The sequence below is a fragment of the Triticum urartu genome, chromosome 3A, assembly GCF_056163025.1.
Source record: "Triticum urartu cultivar PI428250 chromosome 3A, HENAU_Tu73, whole genome shotgun sequence".
NCBI classification, from domain to species: domain Eukaryota; kingdom Viridiplantae; phylum Streptophyta; class Magnoliopsida; order Poales; family Poaceae; genus Triticum; species Triticum urartu.
In genome coordinates this window covers 711,523,995-711,547,005 of record NC_141875.1, presented here as the reverse complement: position 1 = coordinate 711,547,005, position 23,011 = coordinate 711,523,995, and the positions used below count along the sequence as shown (strand labels likewise).

The window sequence follows — 23,011 nt, the reverse complement described above, 5'->3', positions numbered from 1 at the left end:
CTCGTCATCCGGGTGCTATTTCCGTTGAAGGATGACCCTCTCCGTGCTGCAGCTCATCACTAGTCTCGCGCTCGGGCAGCAGGACCGAGCTCGTCTCGCGCCCGGCAGCAGGATTATGCTCGTCTCGCGCCCGGCAGCAGGACCGCGCTCGTCTCATGCCCGGCAGCAGGACCTAGCTCGTCTCGCGCCCGGTGCTGCAGGACGAATCGATGGAGGCTTGCCCTGGTTCCGATCGTCTCTTCAATTGGGGTAGTGGCGGGTGTTGGGTGAGGTGGTATCTAGGCCTCGGATGCCGGGGCGGCGGCCCTGGTGGTGGTTGCGCGGTGCTCTTGGGCAGAGCCTGTCGCTTGGTGTTGCCCGGTGGCCATGGCCGTGTGGGCAGCGTGGTTGTCGGGGTGCGGCGTTCGTGCGGTGAGTATTGTCCGGGGTGAAAACCTGCTCTGTCTTCGGAAGGACCGGCGATGGCGTAGTTCCCTTCCTGAAGGCGTCGTCGCGGCTCTAATTGTCTTCGTGTGGCTCCTAGGGAAACTTTGATCCTCGGATCGGACGGTGGCGGCGCTCCGTTGTCGTAACCTTCCTTAAGGCACCGTCTTGGAGCCCACGGCTCGTCGTATGCGGCTTCATCTCTTCATGGTGGCGTGTTCACTTGTGGAGCCCCTGGTTGCTCTTGTAGTGTTAGGGGTCGTGTTGCTGCGCTCAGCGCCTTTGTATCCCGCCTTGGGTGTGTGTGTGTGTTGGGGTGGAGTGCGTCTGTACTGGGATGTTGTTGATCTTTGCTTTATATATAAAGCGAGGCGAAAGCGAGTGCGGCGAATCTGCACCCGGGCTCATCTGCACCCGCGCTCACGGAAAAAATAAAAAAAAATACTAGAAAAATTCAAAAAATTCCAAAAAAAAGTCGGGTGGTAGATAATTAGGGGCGTGAGGTTCGCTGCAAAATGCAACTCGTTTGGACATTTGAGCAAGTCTGTGCAAAAAAGACAAAATCGGGGTCTGTGAAAAAGTTTACTGTTCACAAACTGTTTTGACCCGATTTGTCTTTTTTGTCGAGGCCTACTCAGATGTCCAAATGGGTTGAATTTTGGAGCGGACTTCACGCATCAACTTATCTACCACCCGAATATTTTTTCGATTTTTTTGAATTTTTCTAGTATTTTTTTTGAATTTTTTGCTTATCAGGTGCAGATGAGCCCGGGCTCCAAGATGAATTATCGGGCGAAAGCCTTTTTCGGTAATGTTGTTATACTCATTTACCTTCAAACATCCATTTATACTACTGTACTACCCCAAGAACATGTTCATATGCTACTGTACAATGATTAGAAAGTCAACGATCAGAAGCATGAATGAGCAGTATAATCCTGGGAAACAACTATCTTGAGGGAACAGTACAATATGTCACCAAAAACGCACAGTTGATTCAGGAGGCTAGTCGAATATGTGGTATTATGTGCTCCACTATGTACTGCACGTTTTGCAAGTAGAAACACCAGTAATTTTCCATCCATTTTATTGTCAATAACTTGAGTTATCTGGTCCAAACTAAAATGTAGAGGTTTGAAACATTAATACAAGCACACCTGAGCTCTGGAAATAAACCGCTGATTGTGCTTGGGGTTAACTTCGTTGCTAATGAGGCCCACCGATGCGTCCTCCTCGCCACTACCACCTCCATGGCTCGTCCTTGCTGTTGCCGTTTTCTCCTCATCCCCAAGGGGTATGTCCCCGCGCCTATTCTAAGGCTCAGCACCCCTTCGCGCTCATCGCCATGGACTCCCAGGCGCTGTGCTGGCGCTGCTCGCAGTGGAAGGCTGACGACGCAGGGTCCAAGTGCGAGTGCCCCTGCTCCGCTGCCAGCGCTGTAGCAACATCGCCTCGACCGATTTCAACGACTTCTTCGCCTCCCAGATGAGCTCCCGCGCCTCGACCGTCTCCGACGAGTTGCCAGCGGTAGCCGCGATGGGCTCTGGCTCCTCCAAAACCGTCTTCGTCCTCGACTCCCCGCCGTTCTGGGCGGCCTCGACGACGACCCTGACGACCAAAGCTTCCTGGACTCGAAGGTATTCATAGGCTGGGGTAGTTTGGAGGGCGAGGGGATTGGATCGGGGCCTTGGATCGGCGTGTTGGTGGCGGTGGTGGGAGTCGTGGGTGGGGGTAACCGCACGCGTGGATCTTGGTTCAATTTTGCGTTTTAATCGGCAGTCGTTTTTCCCTTTCCTTGAGATTTTTTTTGCGCGAGGGAGGCATGACGGGAGATGGGAATCGGTAACGAGGGATCGGGGGACTTGCGTACGTAAGGTAGGGGAGGTCGAACCATCACGACTTTCGATTCTTCTTTAATAGTAAAGATAAACCAATTAGGAAAATGCCTCAAAATATCTATAACAATACATTTATAAACCCTTAAAAAACATTTATAAACTCACAGCTAAATATCATGTGCACATTCTTAGCTATGAATTGAAACTATGTCAATTATGTTTAATATCATTTCTACCGCATTAAGAAAATCATGTCAAAGCTATAAGCCACATGGAAATCATGAAAATGGAATCGAATGACTACTTCAAAATAATAAAATCTCTTCAAAACAATATGTCTCGTTTGATTGGTATTATTCAAACCTCCAAAAATAAAGATTTATGGTTGTTCACGAGTAATCGCATTTCCCACTTTAGTGTATAATAAGTGAGTTTAGTATTTGACCAACCAAGTAAGTTTTTTAAAAACCTTGGCCCTAGGAGTCACCCCGTTCGCGGGTATCATTTTGACGTTTCAATCTCTTTTCACGGGAAGCAACAAACCATTGCGCTGAGGTGTCATCACTTCTCCAAGGCCTCCCCCGCGTGCCAGCGCGGAGGTTGCTCCCGCCACTCAAGAGGTGGAAGCCGCTCCCCCCCCCCCCCCCCCCCCCCCCCCCCACAGGTCCAAACCAAGGTGTCGGAAGGCGAGCTTAATCCCGCATCCCTAATGTCTAACGTTAGGGGTGAGGCTGACAACTCCATGACCAATGCTGACACCTCGGTCGTGGGTGACAAAGATACATACCAGGGAGAAGACTCCTATCTCCAGTTCATGAAGCGAGGTCGAATGCCAGTTCGGCCTCCACGGCTCGTGTGGTTCCAAACCCACATGACGGCGTGCCAAAGTTCCAGGTGTGGGCCAAAGTGGTGAAGGAAACTATGACAAGCTCAACCCTCCTTGCCAACCAGCGTGCCAGCCTCCATGCCGCCTTGGGCTAATTCCAATCTATCAAGGTCAGGGTGATGGACATGTTTATCTGCCTTGTCAAAGGCATCCTTTTTTTCATATCCTTTATTTTATTCCGAGCATGTTAATATGCTCAGTAGCCCTCAAGGCATACATCGGTTTCCAATATCCGAGGGCACCGCAGAATCAGGAAAAAAAATCATAGTTTAAGAGTACATATTTCTTTGAAGTATAGGTTTTAGCAAAGGACGATGACGAACTGTAGGTTGGGCTCTTTAAAGAAACCGTTAGCCCCGAGTTGGTTTACAAAAATGACTTGAGGGTCATCCAATCATCACAATCCGGATGCCAAAAAGTTTCTCAAATCAACGATACGCGAATATTCAGTAGCCCCTGAGACCTATATTAGTTCTCAAAGAATTCCACAGGAGGATCAAATACCTCGTTTTTTGTGCACTTATTTTGTCAGGCTAGCTCACACATGTTACTTCAGAGCACCACCACCCTCCTCCTTGATTACACAAAGGTCAGGTGAATTACCGCCAATTTGCCCCTGCCCCCTGCGCCTATAAGATTTTTATATAGAAACATCGATTACAACATAGACACACATACACACACCTTCACACACACATACACTAGGCCTCATTTGGTTGCCGTGGATCCCGGGGGGGATCCCGGCCTTATCCCTGGGGAAGAAGCCACGGCCGAGTTGACCCGGGGCAGCCCATGGCATCATTTGGTAGCACACCGTCGAGAGAGACCCCTGCCCTTTCCACGTCCCTTCCCCGGGAGCGATTCCCTGATCTCGTCAGGTCGGGCAGGAAATCCTCGAGAAGCGACGACGCCGACTTGATCCTCCCGAGCTTGTGCCTCCAGCGGCCACCCGCGCCTCCGGCCAAGAGCTTCTCACCACGCCGGCGACATCACCCCCTCCCTCCTGCTAGAGTAAATAGCATAAAACTACTACTCTACAGGTTAGGGTTTCAAAAAACTACCGATTTTTAATTTTTCTCAGATAACTACCAAATGGGTGGTTGGCTGTTTCAAAAAACCCAAAACATCAGGTGCTTTACAATTGATCGTGATTATGACAATTCGAACCCGCATGTAAGAAAACTGATTGTTTGACCATCAGTTTGACTGTTAACTGACAATTGGGGTCTACATGTCAGCTCTCTTCCTCCTTCTCTTCACTCCTCCTGCCTCTCTTCTTCCCCAGGACGTCGATGGACCGCCGACCGCCGCTCCTTCCACCAGCGCCGGCCGCCCCTCCTTCCACCTCGTTGGTGTCGGCCAGCCGCTCCTCCGCCTCCACCACTGCCCGGATTTCGCCCGGATTCCGGGAGAGCACGCGGGGCCTGCGCGTGCTTCGCTCCTGCAGGAGACGCAACATGGTTGTCGGCGTGCGGAGAGTAGGCGGAGGTGGGGGCGGTCCTGCTGCCGGCGGGGCGTGGCGGCGCGGTGCCGGGACGAGCTCAGACGAGGCATCAATGGCCGCGGCCGGCGAGCTTCGAGGCGGGAGAAGAAAGGGGGCATGCAGCGGGTGGCGGCGGGCGGTGGGTGGCGGCTGGAGTGCGGCGGTCGGCGGTGACCTCGCCGGCGATGAGGGCTGCCGGCCGGCGACCCTCACGGCGGCTGCTGGCGCACGGCCACGGGAGGGATCTGATTGCTTTTTTCAAAACTTTGCAGGGACCCGATGGCATTTTTGAAAAGTTTACAGGGACCTGATGGCATTTTTGAAAAGTTTGCAGACACTGACATGTGGGTCCCACATGTCAGTTAACGGTCAAACAAACGGTCAAATAGACGGATCGTTTAGGTGCGGGCTCAACCTGTCATAAACCTGTTTAATTTTTTAACATCGATGATTTGGGGTTTTTTGAAACAGCTGACCGCCCATTTGGTAGCTATCTGAGAAAATTTAAAAACCGGTAGTTTTTTGGAACCCTAGCCTGTAAAGTAGTAGTTTTATGCTATTTACTCCTCCTGCTAAGATCCTCTACCCAGTGATGGCGACGGCCCAGAGGTCGGTTTCTACTTCCGGCGAGATCGACTACCCCTCGCGGCTCATATCTCCTCAAACGAACAGCAATGGGCTAGTGATCACCTTGCTCGTCCTCCGAGCCAGGTTAGCCCGCTCATCTTCCTCGTCCACCACTACCACCTATTTGTTGATGCCTCGGTTAGCACTAATGATGTTGCTCCAGATCCACGAACCTGAGCGTCTTTTCCTCATTTTACACCTAATCAGAATCTTGGACCTCTCCCACCATTGTCAAATTAACGGTGAGCACAATCTCTTCCTTTTGCTTCTCTCCCCTAGATCTGCACAGTGTTTTGATTGGTCAATTGGCTCTTGTGATTGATTGTGAGGTCCGATGCTATAATTTGGATCTTTAAAGGAACATTTTTCTTGTTTGGACTCTTGTTACTACAGAGCAAAGCATTGCCTAATGTGTGGCAGTTTGTCTACTGAAGTTAGATTATTGGCTGCATACATTAGAATTTAGGTGCAATTCTGAAGAATGTGGCAAATGCAGTGGATTTGCTGCATTTAGTTACTGGTGAGTCTTGTCAACTTTGGTTTAGGCAAGTTAATTGCTTTTGTGTAGACAGGCAAATACTGAACGTTTTTCTTTGTTAGATCATTATGGCAGTACATACTACAATTGTTTATTTTTATGCTTTTTCGTAGTTATAAATTTGTATTTTTAGTTTTGGTATCCTCTGCAATTAAATTCACCATGGCATACTTTTTAGACAGCATGTGCAGTTACATGCCATTATGCATCATACACTTTGCATAGCTCAACACTCTTCTTGTATCTATGGATATACTGATCTATTGATGTCAAGTTTGTTTCACACATGACAAAGGACGCAACACCAAATAAAACAAGAAATATTCATCAACACCACTGACTCATGTCTTAGACTTTATTGGTTGAAGGAGGAAATTTCTGCGATGGAGAGAACATAAGGTGTGTAGACAGTTCATCTTATATTTTCTTGTTCTGCACTACATCCATCTTATCTTTATTTATTTTGCGCCATTATTGGCCTGAGTTTTATCCGAACCTGAGTTCTATCCATCTGACTGTTTGTAGATCCACGAACCTTTGTTTCTGAACTCTGCCTATTCTTTCCTTTGCAATAACATGAGTTATTCTGAATTGATCATTTGATGTTACCCTAGCAGCGCCTCCATAGAAAATTAAATCTAGTTGATGTTATCCTTTGATCAACTTCTGCAAACTTAAGGAGCTAGTTGGTCTCTCTCCAATAATACATGGATTACCATTTGGTCTATGTGTTTAGATGAGGGTCACTATATACATCTGTAGATTAGCATTTATCATTCAGATTTCAATTTACATTTTCAAGGTATGTGATTTGATTTATCTGGAGTAAGTTGTGCTTTCTGTCGGTTGCAATTACTATATGTTCCAAGCTGTGGCAACAATTCTTCAGAATTATTTTTGTAATCATTCCGCCAGAGTAGTATTTTTTTATTATATGATTGCAAAAGTTGTATATTGATGTACTGGGGGCACCAAGAAGAAAGGGTAGTATATGGATGTACTGGGGGCCCCCAAAAGAAGAAAAACTGGGGGCACGATAAATTTATCCTAGACACTATGAGGTTTTCTGGGACTCGACTCGTGTAACTGTTGAGGTGGGTTGAATTATTTCATAATTTTCCTAACTATTTTTGTATTTCATGTTTCCTAATTTATATGTATAATCTATAATCTCTGTACTTTGGTAGGCTAATCCCCATTACTTAATGATAAGATCGTTGTAATTGAATTATCGGCTTAAGAGTGTCACCAGCGATCGCAAAAGTTATTTTTTGTTCTGCTGTATTAGTGTTAAGATCTGTATGAGTATGTCTTAGTCAGTATTGGTTTCAGATAACCAATCTGGACTGGCCATTCGGGTCTTTTTCGGCGATTTTGACTTTTGCACATAAAAGATCGGAACTGAAATGCCAATGCGATTTGTGTTATCATGTCATATTAGAATCTGTTAATACTTTCTCATATGCTTCTCTTTCCCAGTTTATGATCCTTCATTTGTATAAATCAGGGGGGCTACACTTCTGAGACGAGGCTACAACACAATTTTTGTTGGAGTCGGCTACATTCTTACACCTCTAGCTCACGAAGGTCGTAGTCCCAATTTGGATCGCCACTCAGCACGAGTGGAGTGACACTTGATTTCTTATTCTGTATTAGAGTAACTAAGAAATGTTGCCTCTCTATGTTATGTGACATCTTTAGTTCTGACTATATTCTCATGAGTGTCCGAAGATGATAGTGTAAATCAGTGATTATTTATACATTTGCAAATTCCTTGATTTTATGTGATTTCTAGAATTATATGTAATGTCCTTGAATATATGTGTATTTTTTTCGTAAGTATTTTTTTTAAGGGAAGGCCATCATGGCTAGCTTTATTAAAATTAAAACACGGTTACATCGTCTACGAGCTTACCGACAATAATGTCAGGGGGCTCGTTTAACCAACTAAAAGAAGACTTATTACAATAGCTATGACTTGCTAGCACATGAGCCACTTGATTACAAGAGCGAAGACAATGCTTAAAGGTGACCTTCCCGATCATAGTCCCTATATTCACACACTCTGCAAATAAAGCTGCTGCTTCATCCCACCATCTCGTGTGACCCGTACAGAAGTTAATGACTTCGAGTGAATCTGATTCCGCCTCGATCCGGTTAAAACCGAGAGAATTTGCAAATGCCAAACCATCTCTCATAGCCATTGCTTCAGTGGTAATAGCATCGGCCGCATATGGGATGAACTTACATTGTGCAGCAACAAAGTTCCCCCTGTCATCTCGAAGCACAGCCGATGTCGCACCTAGCCCCTCATCTGCAAAGAATGCTGCATCGACATTTAGCTTAGTATATCTTGGGTCAGGTTTACTCCATCTTGTTTCAGGAAATACTACAGTACGTGAGGAAGCCATATGAAAGTTCCTTGCTATAGATAGGACTGAGATCGGTCATCTCCAGGTTGATGGTACTGACTCATTATGCGTGATTTGCCGTCGGATCCACCATAGATACCAACTTCCTACAACCAGAGCTTGTTTAAAATTGACGTTTGGATGTACCTGTAGGTGGTTATCCGGTAGTGACAACATATACTCAAATATGGCCGAACCTGATCTATCTACATGTAATGAATGCTCAATGAATTCCAGCATACTCAATCACTCCCATAGCTCCTTTGCATGCGTGCATCTAAACAGAAGTTGTCGGATATCTTCTGCCCCTTGGTGACAAATAGGACAAGAACCAATGGATCCAACATGTCTATTTGCCAGTATAGCTTTTAGAGGCACTATTCCTCGCAGAATCCTCCAACAAAAAATCTGAATTTTACGTGGGACCGGAAGTTTCCATAGAGTAGTCCATACTGCTAGGGGGGCGGACCCTCCTGGTCTCTCTATCTTAGTTGCATGCCCCCTGAAAGTGTGTAACCACTGTAAGTGATACGCTGTTCTAACCGAAAAAACTCCAGTTCTATTTGGCTGCCATGCAACAAAGTCATCAAAAGCTTGATAATGGATAGGAATCTGCAATATCCTTCGAACATCTACAGGGTAAAATATAGCTTCAAGCAGCGTCTCATCCCATGTGCCAGTTGAAGGGTCAATTAATTCACCCACCTTGGTTAGAATTGTTTGCCCTTTCGTAAGTATTCATGGTATTTTTCTGAGCTGTTTCAGAATTGATTGCGTAGAATCCTTCATTTTTGTGTTTTTTAAATTTATCTTCTTCCGGGGAATTTGCCCCCTTCCACGTGTTGCCATTTGGTAACGTGGACTTTGGGAGATTTCCCCCGTGGTAGAAGGGGATCCTACCTGACCCTCAAAATCCCCTGATGGGGTTTGCTACCCAGGGCACACTGGTAGAAAAAGGGCCTATAGTTCCGGTTTATAAGGGCTTTTAGTCCCGGTTCTGGAACCGGGACTAAAGTGTCGGTACTAATGCCCTGACCCTTTAGTCCCGGTTCAATCCAGAACCGGGACTAAAGGCCCTCCACGTAGCCGGTCCACCTTTAGTCCCGGTTGGTAACACCAACCGGTACTAAAGGAAATTTCCTGATTTTTTTTTGAATTTTTTTGATTTTTTTTTATTTTCAAATTTCTGAATTATTTTAACCTCTAATCTCTAATCACCCCTCATCACTGCTCAATTTAATCTCTAATCACCCCTCATCATTCCAAATCGTCTCACTTCCCGAACGGTCACCCATCCTCTCACTACTCCAGCCTGAGCACGCTTAACTTCCGGGTTCTATTCTCCCTCGTTTTCAAGTCTGCACTTGTTGTTTTCATGACAATAGTAAGATGTCAATCCTATTAACCCTCAGGAATTTAGCTTGAGCATGAAGTCACATATTTCACTGTTTGAGTTTAAAACTATTGTTCTAAAAAACAATAATTTTTTAGTAACACTAATATTTTTGAATAAGCAGTTTGACCATTGTTTGACCACAGTTTGACCATAGTTTGACCAGATTTGACCAAAATTCAAAAAAGGTGAAATAATTATTTAATAACACTAATATTCTTGAATAATTATTTAGTAACACTGATACTTCTTGAATAAGTATTTAAAAAAACTAAAATTTAAAAAAACTGAAATTTGAGCATAACTTTTTTTCCTTTTGGAATTTGAGGATTCTAGAAATTTGCAAACAGGCGATAGGCCGTCTCCATCGGATGTAACTTTTCGAGTAGATGATTTTTCATATAAAAAACTTTTTAATCCGAGTTCGTATGCAAAAGTTATGCCCATTTTACAAATTCCAGAGAGATTTTGTAAATAAAGTCGAAATTCATATTTGTAAATTTTCCCAACAACTAGACCACATATCACATGTATTTTTATTGACATTTCCATCATTTTCTTTTGTTTTTTCTAACACTGAAAAGGCGGTCAGGGGGGGTATAGTTTGAAAATGGGACCTTTAGTACCGGTTCGTGGCACGAACCGGGACTAAAGGTCTCATCCCCATTAGTCCCGGTTCGTGCCTCAAACCGGGACTAAAGGTCTAATCTTTAGTCCTGGTTTGTGGCACGAACCGGGACCAATGGTTGTGGGCCAGGAGCGAGGCCCATTGGTCCCGGTTCATCCCACCAACCGGGACCAAAAGGTCTAGATGAACCGAGACTAATGCCTTAGCCGCACGAACCGGAACCAATGCTCACATTAGTCCCGGTTCTAGACTGAACCGGGACTAATGGGCTGAGCCGGCCTGGACCATAGCCCTGTTTTCTACTAGTGGCATGTTTCCTCGGGCAACCAAATGAGGCCTTACTCCCTCCGTTCTTTTAGGGAATCCCAATCTGTTGTAGTTGAGGGGAAAAATAATAATCTGTAACGAGCCCTAGGCCTGAAACTCAGCAACACACACACATATCTTTATTCGTAGATCCACACACATATTCTGGCCTGCAAGTATTTCCGCCAGCCCAAGCCCAACAGCACCACCTTCACCCTAGTTTTCTCTACGGCCGAGCTTCTCTGCTATCAGCCGCCGCCCTCTACCCCAAATCCCCAAATCCAGCCTCACTCCAAGCCAAACCCTAATCTGGTGGTGCGGCCATGAAGGAGGAGGGCGTCTGCAGCAGCGAGAAGCGGCGGGCGGAATGGGCGTCGCTTCACCCGGAGCTCGTCCAACTCATCGCCGACTGCCTCCTCTCCACCAGCGGCGTGGACGAGTACATGGGCATAAGGGCCGTATGCCCCAGCTGGCGCTCTTCTGTCGCCAAGCCATCTCCGCACGCCGCGGTCGCCGACCTCCGTTTCCGCCCACGCCAGTGGGTCTTGCTCAACGGGGCAGACGACGACCAAGGCCGGCCCCTCTTCCTCAACGTCACCACAGGATGCTTCCGCCGTCTGCGCCTTCCGGTGCTCCGTGACTACATCCTGGTCGGTGCATCTGACGGTCTCCTCGTCCTGGGGGACAGGGAGCATCTGCATGCCGCTCGTCTCCTCAACCCATTGACTGGTGACATGCTTCCTTTTGCGGCAGCAATCGCTCTCGCTGGCTCCGAACCAACGATTATCTTCTCATTCCCACAGATCCTCTGCAAATACGTACTGCTCGGTGGTAATGCGGTGGTTTACTCTGCTGATCCCACGGGCCAGCTCTACGCGGTGAAGATTCATGATGCTGCTTTGAAGGAGGAAGAGTCGTTCTGCCTCCGGAGCATGGTCACCTGTGCAGGCAATGTTTATGTGCTCAGTTTGAAAGGAATGTTATATAAGATCGTTTGGACTGGTGGCCTTTGGTATGCTGAGAGGATACTGGAGATTGAAATGCACTACACTGGTGCTCTCGTGGAGTCTGCTGGTAAACTGCTGGTTGTTAGATTGGATCTCGAAATCACTGAATTTTTCAGCGTGGACGTTGAGCGGAAGGTACTTGAACCAATCGAAAGTATCGGAAGTTGTGCGCTCTTTCTAAGTTCTGGCAGGTGCGTGTTAGTTGACGCAGATAAGGTTCCTTCCATCAAGGGCAACTGCACTTACGGCAGTTTTGGTGGAAACAAGTTTTATAACATGTACACCAGGTATGACCTCAGCGATGCCAAGAAAGAAAACATCACTGGCCCCCAGGTGCCTGGTTATCTCTCATGTTTGATAGCTGATAGTGATATCACTCGTGAAGGTCCTTTGAGCCTTGCTCAGGTTCTCCTCACACCCTATCCAGATGTTAAAGCTCAGCTAGACCGTATCCGCTGCAAAATCTAACTTGTACGCCTTGGGCATTTCACGACTTGCTCAACTTCAAATTGCATGCTGCTACTTCCTTGAATTCCTTCGGAACAAGTTCTCTTTCTCAGTGGACTTGACTACAGAATGCCAAGATGTTGGATTTGTTGTTGCTCTGGCTGCTGATGCTCTAAGCAGGAGCTACAGCTGGGCTGGTCTCTGCATTCTGTATGTTTTGTCTCTTCATTCAGTGGTGTAGTTCCATTCATGTGCCTTGATGTCGTTGGATATGATGTGCCCTAGTAGTAGCACCTAATCATCAATCTCGCCGCTTCTCTGTCCCATGAGATGCCTCAGCCTTCTCGTATCCGGTGCATCCGCACTGCACCGGATTCTATAGAATGTATGATGTCACAAAATTTCGTATGAAAAATTAAAATATTTGCTGAGATACAAAAATGACAAATTTGACATCAGTGTGATAATGAGTCAAATCTAAAGCCCTTATGTTATGGACTATTCAGTGTTGAAATTGTCATTTTTGTTTTTCGAGTTATGTTTTGAATTTTGACTTGAATTTTTGTGACAACCTACATTGATGTTGTGTGAGTGTGCTAAATTATTTTCGGAATTTTTTGAACATTTTAAAAGCACAATATGAGTTCGGTGCATCGGTAGCACCACAAGCTCCAGTGCACCATATATTTTCCCGGGGGAGGTTGCCTAAATGATCCCATCGTATGAAATCTGTTTGTTTGAAAACAAGCTAGCTTGAGTGTTCTTTCCTGTATTTTCTGTTATGTATCTAGTTTGCTTTGTAAATTTTAACCAAAAATAATGTATGGACCTGTTTAAAGTTGTAGAATACATGTATTGTTTTCTCAATTAAATTTCCGAGCCTTACATTAATTTCATCCGTGTGAGTTTGGTACACAATGCAACCTCAATCGAAGCTAAACCGTCTAAATTCAATCTTAAAAAAAACACCGTTTTTAAGAAGTTTGCAAATTAATATTATTGTTTGCGTTCTAAAATAAATGTCAGAATTTTAAAAAATGTTCAATGTTTTCAAAATTGGTCCAAACCTTAAAATTTTGTTCAAATTTTTCAAAAGTTTTTTTTGAAAATTTCAGAAAAAATGTATTGATTTCTTCATAAATTCTAAAATGTCCGTGTTTTCAAATTGTTTTGGAATTTTAAAAATATTCATTTTTCCAAACCTGTTCTTAGACCCAAAAAATGTTTGTCTTTTCAAATATTGTGTGGAGTTTCGAAAAATGCTACCTTTTTACAAAATCTTCATGTTCCTAGAAAATCATCAAAAAAATTAAAAAATGAACTATTTTTAGAAATTTATTTAAAGATTCAAAAATTGTTCATATCTTCAAAAAATATTTGAGATTTTTCCAAAAATCTTTGTGTTTTCAGAAAATATTCTAGGTTGTAAATAATTATTCTCAATTTTGAAAAAAGTTTGCCTTTTCAAAATATTCCCTTTTAAAAAAACTGTTTTGAAGTTTCAAAATATGTCTTAGGTGTCTCGTTGATGATAGTTTTTAATGTTCTACCATGCCTATTATCCAGCAAAATCATTGTTTCAAGTCAATAGCCATGTCCGCACAAGCGGGAGTTCCTATGTTCCTTTTTTTGGAGAGAACGTCGGCCTTTATTAATCATGCAAACATATTACAAAGTCTCCCGGATGCAATCCGAAGGAGAGTGATAAAAACAAAGACTCAAAGAGTTCAAATTAGACCTAGCTAGAACATGAGCTAAGATAACACGGGTGCCGATGAACATGCTGGAAAGACATGGACGACAGATCTCAGCTGGCCGTCTTGATGTCAGAAATGATCGATCCCACCATGGACTAGTCCTGGGCCGAAGATCGCAGCCTTTGAATCACTGAGAGGCAATCAGAATGAATGACCACATGCGAGTAGTCCTGGGCTCATATTTAGAGTCTCCATATTTATGCTCGGTCGAGGCTCTATATCTGCACCGAATCGGATTCAATACTAACTCAAGTAGTCGGAATCGGAGGATGAATAGACCTCTTCCAAACCGGTAGGAAAGAAATGAAGAAAGAGAAGGCACGTACCCAGCAACTGCGCTCGCCGGAGCCGCCGGTGCCGATCTGCTTTCCAAGTTGGTTCCCTTCGCTGTTGGCTTGCCTGACCAAGGGCGAAGATATTTCAAGAATGAAATCTGGGATTAACCGGAAGGAATTGAAGAACACTCACACGAAGGAATCTAGGATAGCCGCCGGAGCCACGGGTGGGGCCGGAAGGGCGGTGCGGGAGACGGCCGGCGGAGGGCGGGCATCGGAAGAAATCGGGGGTACGGTGGAGACGGTGTGCAGAGGGGAGACTAGAGCGCGACAAGCGAGGCCAGCTGTTTGCATACAAGGGCCCACCAACTGGGGCTGGACCGAACCCCAACTCGGCCGACCCAATGGGCTCACGCCTATTTTTCCTTTGGAAAATAATAACTGTAGAAAATACATTTGTTTGTCTAAAAAAAGAAAGTACATTTGTAAACTAGTACATTTATAAAACAATTAGGAAAGTGCCTCAATAATATCTATAACAATATATTTATAAACCCCTAAAAAACAAAACATTTGTAAACTCACAGCTAAAATTGAAACTACGCCAATTATGTTTAATATCATTTCTACCGCATTAAGAAAATCATGTCAAAGCTATAACCCACGTGGAAATCATGAAATGAATCAAATAACTACTTCAAAATAATAATATCTCTCCGAAACCCACATGGGCAGTCAACGGCCTCCTACGGTGGATGATGGTGTGCCAAAGTCCCCGGCGCGGGCCACGGTGTATCCGAGCCCGAGCTGGCGGAGCGCCGCCAAGTGGTGAAGTCAGCTTTGGCGAGCTCAACCGTCCTTGCCAACCAGTGCGCGCACCCGACTCCATGCCGCCTTGGGTGAATTTCGGTCTATCAAGGTCGGGGTCATGGACATGTTCATCTGTCTCGCCAAATGTATTGAGGTACGGCCCTTTTTTTACCTGTCCTTTTTTTATTCCAAGCCTGTCAATATCCCCAGTAGCCATCAAGGCATACATCAGTTTCCAATATCTGAGGGCACCATAGAATCAGGGAAAATCATAGTTTAAGACTACATATTTCTCTGAAGTATAGCTTTTAGCAGAGGATGATGACAAACGGTAGGTTGGCCTCTTTTAAAGAAACTGCGATTCACAGTAGCCCCTGAGTCTTAACTTAGTTTTAAAAACTGATTTGAGGGTCATCCAAGCATCACAATCTTGATGCCGGAAAGTTTCTCAAATCAAAGATACGCGAATATTCAGTAGCCCCCGAGACTTATGTTGGTTCTCAAAGAAACCGACAGGAGGATTGAATCTCCTTGATTTTGGGCACTTATTTTGTCCGGTTATCACACACATGTTACTTGCAGAACACCACTCCAGATGAGCTCGTCAGACCTGTAGGAGGCCAAACGCCCAAGATAGGCAATGATGGGTGTGTGACTAGATGGCAACACACAAGCATGCAAAGGAGGTGCGCTCCAGCCACTAGTATTCTTCAAAAGAATAGGACCAGGCTCACACTTTTTGGGTTGGCCTTATGGCGGCAAAGAAACATCTCTTTTGCTTTAGGTCTTTCGCGATAAAGGACGGGTCAAATATTCGATTTGGGAAGACATTTGGCTAGGCAATGCCAGTCTCCAAGAACAACATTCAGTTTTATACAACATTGCTCGCGATAAGAATAATACCATTGCGCAGGTGCTCAGTTCATCCCCGTCGAATACTTCGTTCAGGCAGGATTTAATTGGCCCCCGACTTGTTTCATGGCATAATCTTTTATCCGACTCGATTCGGTTAACCTGACACAAGGTTAGGATGTGTTTCGCTGGAACCTTACTACATCAAGGCCTTCACTATAGACCCTATGTATCGTGCCTCACACATTTTGAGGTATCGATGAGTAATAACAAGAAATTTTGGAAGTCCAGGATTCCACTAAAAGTGAAAATCTTCATTCGGTATCTTCATAGGGGATTGTATTAACCAAAGACAACCTCGCACGACGCAACTGGCAAGGGAGTAAGAAGTGGTGTTTTGTATTCATGACGCAGCAATTACGTGGTTAGTCATCCAAATAGTATCAAGTCCGTATCTGCCCACAAGTGTTGCAAATATTTTGGGTCATTGGTTGGACGGTATTCCAAACAGGTTCAAAACGCTAATAAGGGTGGGGGCATACAAAACACTAATAAGGATGGGAGCGTATGCCTTAATTTAGTGGCTTTGGTTATGTAGAAATGATTTGATTTTTAATGACAAAAATGCTTCTTCTTTGCAGGTTATTTTCTAGTGTACATTACCGCTGCTCCTTTGAGATTTTTTTTAGAAACATCGATTACAACATAGACACACATACACACAGATTCACACACATACACTCAGATGGTATATACAGAAGACATATATTGTAATCCCTATTGTTGGTCAATATATTCGCTTTGGCCTTTCCTCAAAAAAAATATTTTTTGCAATGGAACCTACTGGATTTAAGTTCCAATCTTTTTTTAGGGAATCCCAATCTGTTGTATAGTTAAAAGAAATACAATCTTTTTTTTGAGGATTGAAAAAAAAAATACAATCTGTAACGAGCCCTAGGGCTGCACATATTTTAAGGCCTGCAAGTATTTCCGCGAGTCCAAGCCCAACCGCACCAGACCCCCAGTGGCCCTCACCTATGAGCTTCTCTCCTATCCAGCCGCCGCCCTCTCCCCCAAATCCCCAAATCCAGCCTCACTCCAAGCCAAACCCTAAGCATCGGTGACGCCAAAGCCTTCCTTTTTCCCCCAAACCCTCAAATCCAGCCTCCTCAATCGAATCCAAACCCTAAGCATTGGCGACGCGGTGGGAGTCGGCGAGGTGTTTGTCGAGGACGACGGCATCGGTGGCACGGCCATGGAGGAGGAGGGCGGCTGCAGCAGCCAGAAGCGGCGGCCGTATGATCCATCCATCACGGCCCAATGGGCGTCGCTTCAGCCGGACCTTGTCCAGCACATCGCCGACTGCATCCTCACCACCAGCGGCGTCGACGAGTACATGGCCATGAGGGCCGTCTGCCCCACCTGGCGCTCTGCCGTCGCCAAGCCATCTCCGCACGCCGCGGTCGCCGACCTCCGTTTCCGCCCACGGCAGTGGGTCTTGCTCAACGAGGCAGACGACGACCAAGGCCGGCCCCTCTTCCTCAACGTCACCACGGGGCGCTTCCGCCGCCTGCGCCGCCCGGTGCTCCGTGACTACATCCTCGTCGGTGCGTCTGACGGTCTCCTCGTGCTGGGGGACACGGACCCCCCGCATGCCGCTCGTCTCCTCAACCCATTGACTGGTGACATGCTTCCGTTTGCGGCGCCGATACCTCGGGAACCTTGGGCGCCGATACCTTCGGAACCTTGGGTGGATACGGCAGTCACTAGCTCTGAGCCAACGATCATCTTCTCTTCCCAACATGGATCCAAATATCTTCAGTCTGGTATCGCGCTTTACTCTGCTGATCCCACGGGCCAGCTCCGTGTGGTGAAGCTTCATGATGCTGCTTTGAAGAAGGCAGGCCTGTTCTACCTGCAGAGCATGGTCACATATGCAGGCAATGTTTATGTTCTCAGTTCCGGAGGAACCTTATGCAAGATCGTTTGGACTGGTGAGCACTGGTATGCCGAGCGAATATTGGACATTGACATGAAATACATTGTTGCTCTTGTTGAGGCAACCAGTAAGCTGCTGCTTGTTAAAGAGCAACTTGAAACCATTGAAGTTTTCAGCATCGATGTAGAGAGGAAGCTACTTGAACCAATTAAAAGTCTCGGCAGCAGTGCGCTCTTCCTAAGTCATGGCAACTGCATGGTAGTCGATGCAGATAAGCTTCCTTCCATCAAGCGCAACTGCATCTACAGCACTTTTTGTACTGTATTCAGTATTGATAGGATATATGCCTGGTGTGACCTTGGCGATGGCGAGAAAAAATTCCTCACTGTCTCCCATGTGCCTGTATATTGCCCTGGAACTGAAAGTGGTATCATTCATGAAGGACCTTTGAGTCTTGCTGAGGTTCTCCTCAATCCCTACCCAAAAGTTAAAGATCAACTAGATCATTTCCGCCAAACCTAACTCGTAGGCCTTCATGACTTGCTCGACCTCAAATGTCATGCTGCTACCTCCATGATAAGGACTTGACTGCAGAATGCCAAGATGCTGGATTGGCTATTTGCTGGGCACAAGTTGCTGCAGCTTCTGGCTGGTCTCTTGGGGTGTTGCACCTGTAGAATTGCTGAAGACTTGGTTGCATTATATCTGTTTTGTCTCTTCATCCAATGTGTAGTTCCGGTCAGTCATGTGTCTTGCTGTCGACGATGTGCCCTAATTTATAGTAGTAGTAGCTTCATGATGTAGCTTCATCCTTGGCTGGTCCCGTGCTTCCTGTACTGATCTGATTTTATCATTGAAATCGCTAGCTCTGCTCCTTAATAATCCTATAAAAAAAGATAGTTTTCTTTCTGACACTAGTCACATTTTCTGGCATGGACTCCCTAGGCTTATTAAATCTATAAGTTGGCATTTGTTCCTCCTTGCATCATTTTCTCAAACATTTCTTTTCTCCGTCATATCTTGTTTGTGGACAAAATGGCTTATTGATTTCTTCATGAGCAGTATGACCAGAGGAGAATAGAAGATCCTGAGCTCCTGACGTTGCTAAAAATACTATTAGCATCAGAATTCCTGTTGGCATGGCATCGAAAGTGCAATTTTAGCACCAGAATGCATTTTTAATGTTGCATGCAGCGTGCACATGTCAATTCTGTTTGCCCAGTGCCGTCCATAGGACACTCAGCATAGATTGGCTTTGCCTGAGGGCCAGGCTATTGCCAAGTTTTTTCTGCTGCACACTCGCAAAGGCAGGGCTTCGCCAAGTGTTTTGGTTTTGCCGAGTATTTATAATGTTGCATACAGTGTAAACGTGTCATTTTTGTTTGCTGAGTGCCGTCCATAGGACAATCGGCATAGTGTGCCTCTGCCTGAGGGCGCAGCTTTTCCCAAGTTCTTTTCTGCTGCACACTTGCAAAAGCAGGGCTTCGCCGAGTCTTTTGGTTTTGCCGAGTATATTTTATATTCACTTGGCTTTGCCGACTGCCTGACAGAATGCACATGGCAAATCGTCGGGCACTCGACATACCAGCCAATTCCGATAGTGAGTGCAATATTGGAAATTTTACATGCATTGCATAAGTAAGTATAGAAAAAGTGCATATTAATGGTAATACTTCAATTAAGGCGTCTTCTCATTTTACTAGAATTAACCAGATAAAGCAATTTGTTGTCAGCACTTGATCAATTGCAATGATATAGCTTAGCCTAGAGAAGTGTTGGCACTATAATTCATACACTGATTAAGTAAGTATTCATGAAGGGTATGAGCCAAAGAGTAGAACATATAAAAATGCACAAGAGATATGTCCCACAATAGTTATTAGGATGCCATGAGAAAGTTACTAAAATACAGGCTACAATTCAAACACATAATTTGCATGGAGCACTGGTGCGGAGTGCAGCGGTGGCTGGAAGGGCAAACTTTGGCGTGGCTGGAAAGCACGGAAATGGAGCAACGGGCAGTGGGGCCGGCGCAGCACTCAGTGGCTAGGTCTCTGGGATCAATTGGGCTAGTTGGAGACCGATCCATTCAGTAATGTTGAGTACTGGATAGAACAAAATATCACGCCAGAAAGAAAATGGAAGTTGCAAAACATATTGGTTCGATCCCCCGAGATATGCAGAAGCTTGACAATATATACGCATCTCTACAGTACAGCCACACTAAACAATGTTTCTGAAATCTATTTATGTGTTCTACTTGCAGGGTGCCCAAGGCAAAGCCTGTAGTACCGAACCAAACGGAAGTGACGATGCTGTTTGAAGGAATTGCCTCTTGGCGGTGAGCTCCTTATACATCTGAACCACCGGCACGCGCGCGCACACACACACCTATGCATCCTGCAATGTCCTGAATGATAAGCAGTACACCGGTGATTTTCCCAAGGCAGAAGAAGCAAGTTTTGGCTTCTTGATTGATGTTGTCCAGATCAGCGAACCTCAGTTTCAAAATCACGCATACAAGTAAAAAGAGATGAAATGTTGATCGGTCTGTGGTGAACCAATGATAATTGCAACTTAAGGGCAGCAATTCTGTTCATTAAGAGTCAGGAGAGCAATTCTCACGCTGAAGAACTAAGGGTCTCGGTTCTGGCCACAAGTTGAGGCTGGAAGCATGCTGTTCAAAAATGCAGAAGATCTATATAATCTCCAGGATGAAAAAAAAATGCGTGTGTGTGATCTATGACCAAATGCAAAGGGGTGATATGTTTTTTTTTTCATTTTTGTTGAGTTGCTTTTTTGCAGTTTCATCCGAGGTTGTGAGGTGGTTTACTCTGTTGATCCACGGGTCAGCTCGGTGCGGTGAAGATCCATGATGCTGTTTAGAACGGGGAAGACTTGCTCAACCTTTAGAGCATGGTCCTGAGTTTTTGGGGGCCTGGGGCAAAATTAAATCTGGGGGCCCTTAATATAAACAACTTTGCAATAATATATATATATATATATATATATATATATATATATATATATATATATATATATATATATATTTGCGGAATAACCTAAGCTATATATAATGGCCTATGTAGGAAGTAGAGAAAGGTGTGTGTCAATCACAAGATATCTAGGAAATACAAAGTCATGTTTAATATATGTAGTACAACTATAGGAAAAATTGGAACAAAAGGTGGAGAGACACGCGACTCCGTAAATAATCGAAAATATTGAGTAGTCCTTGGACCGACTAACAGTAAGATTGTTATTCTAAAATAGCAATATTCGAGAAATTAAGCCAGGTGAATATATCCATATAAATGGTATGAAAAATATTTTTTATAATCTTAAAAGATTAAGTCAACAATATTGCGATAGTGCAAAGTTAATTTTACCTAGCTGTGCAAATGAGTAAATCAAGAGTTAATTACCCGATTTCTACCGTCATTGCACATTTCATCTGAAAACCAGTGGCCAAGACCAGCATCTAGAACATCATTCCTCATTCTTGAACTCTTTGATATCTACAGTACAGCACAAGAATATCATTATCAAAATGCAAAAAAACATAACAGTTAAAGAAAGAGTCAATTACAGTGGTGGTGCTAGAACTTAGCGCAAACAATCACTTTAGTGCTACCAGTTGTGGCATACATCAAAGTGGTGTAAAAACTTGGCTTCAACGTGCAAATACAGTGCTTATCTCGCATGTATACGGAATCAATGCTAACTAGGCATGTCGGGCCCGCTGTCAGCCACTGGACCGGTAGAAGGGGGTGGTGACTTATTTTTTTCCAGAAACACGCTCAAATTTTTTAGAAAAAAAGCTTGTTGATGTGGGATTTATTTTTTAAAATCTAAGACCAGTGAGTCCCGCCTGTCGGGAGGGAGTGAAAATTAAACTAAAAAGTTTGGCCGCACAGAATCGAGACCAACGATCAGCACCAAGCATGCAAGCAGGCTAGCCATGCACCAATCGCGATACCTTGTTTAACCTAGATAGGAAAGTTATACTATGTACTTAACTCGTATGCATGTGGAACTTAAATGGGTTGCCGATACTGCGGCCCAATTTTAACCGGTTTGTTTTTCTAAAACGTAAGTAATAAAAATTACTTTCAATAATTGTTTGTTATAAATATTAGACCTACAAACAATGATTATTTAATAAAAAACAAAATGTACATCTGTGTATTATACAAAAAATATGTAGTTAATATGGAAAAAAAATAATCAATAAAAACATCACACACTCATGGCATATATTTAAATTATTAAAAATTAATATTCATATCAACAGTTTAAATTATGAATAAGTTTAATTATATAAACATTGAACTATACAAACATGCAATGATTGAGATGTTTTTATAACTAAAATAATTTTTTGAATTGTAATTTTATTTGCTATTATTTAAAAATATACAACCTTTTTGTAACTAACAAATATTATATTAAATATATGATTATCTTCTAAATAATATGTGAACAATTAGTAAAAAATAGTTATTTCATTCGTCTGTATATTTATGCGCACAAATATTCAACCTTTATTTTTGTACTGATATTATAATTTACATTTTGTTTTGAGGGAAGAGATTATAATTTACATACTTTCTACAAATAGAATAGAAAACAAAATGAAACTGGTGTAAAATGGGTCGCATTATCTGCCGGAAAAATTCCACATGCTTTGTGTTTAAATACATGTAACTTTGTTATCCATTGCGTACATAGGAACGTGAATGGTGGAGTGGTATAGCCGGCTTGCTACGAACGGCTCTGTTGTATGTTCGAGACCTTGAATCTGCACGTTTTGTTTAATTTTCACTCCCACCTGGCAGGTGGAACCCACTGTTCATAGAGGTGAAGAAAATGGCCCCATGCGCCTAGCTAGATTCTTCGTCACAAACTGAACTCTACATTAAAGTATTTCACGATCTGACCCTTTTAGAAACGCCATAAACCGCGACGTTTTTGCTTCATATAGAAACGCCGAGCTAGCTAGCGTTGTTGCTCCACATGAAAACGCCAAGGTAGCTCGCGTTTTTTGTGTAATTTTTTTATTTGGAGGGTGTTTCTATAAAAAACAAGTCACACACCCCCTTCTTCTGGTCCACTGGCTGACAGTGGGCCCCATGCGCCTAGCTAGATTCTTCGTCACAAACTGAACTCTACATTAAAGTATTTCACGATCTGACCCTTTTAGAAACGCCATAAACCGCGACGTTTCTGCTTCATATAGAAACGCCGAGCTAGCTAGCGTTGTTGCTCCACATGAAAACGCCAAGGTAGCTCGCGTTTCTTCTCCACATGAAAACGCCAACTACTTTGGCGTTTCTTTCCTACATGGCAACGCCGTTGGCTTTGGCGTTTCATAGGTGGTATAAAGAAATA

At 44.2% G+C, this 23,011-nt stretch overlaps 2 protein-coding genes across 2 annotated transcripts; both read left to right on the top strand.

Moving 5' to 3' along the window:
- Positions 1-10,794: 10,794 nt before the first annotated feature.
- Positions 10,795-12,462, top strand: LOC147982000 (uncharacterized). The gene has a single exon (XM_087517255.1). The coding sequence runs from the start codon at positions 10,857-10,859 to the stop codon at positions 12,006-12,008; it is 1,152 nt and encodes a 383-aa protein (XP_087373381.1). The 5' UTR covers positions 10,795-10,856; the 3' UTR covers positions 12,009-12,462.
- Positions 12,463-16,687: 4,225 nt separating this feature from the next.
- Positions 16,688-18,529, top strand: LOC147981999 (uncharacterized). Its single transcript, XM_087514189.1, has 2 exons — positions 16,688-17,939; positions 17,974-18,529. Exons 1-2 carry the CDS (start codon positions 16,937-16,939, stop codon positions 18,069-18,071), a joined length of 1,101 nt encoding a protein of 366 aa, XP_087370315.1. The 5' UTR covers positions 16,688-16,936; the 3' UTR covers positions 18,072-18,529.
- The last annotated feature ends 4,482 nt before the right edge of the window (positions 18,530-23,011 follow it).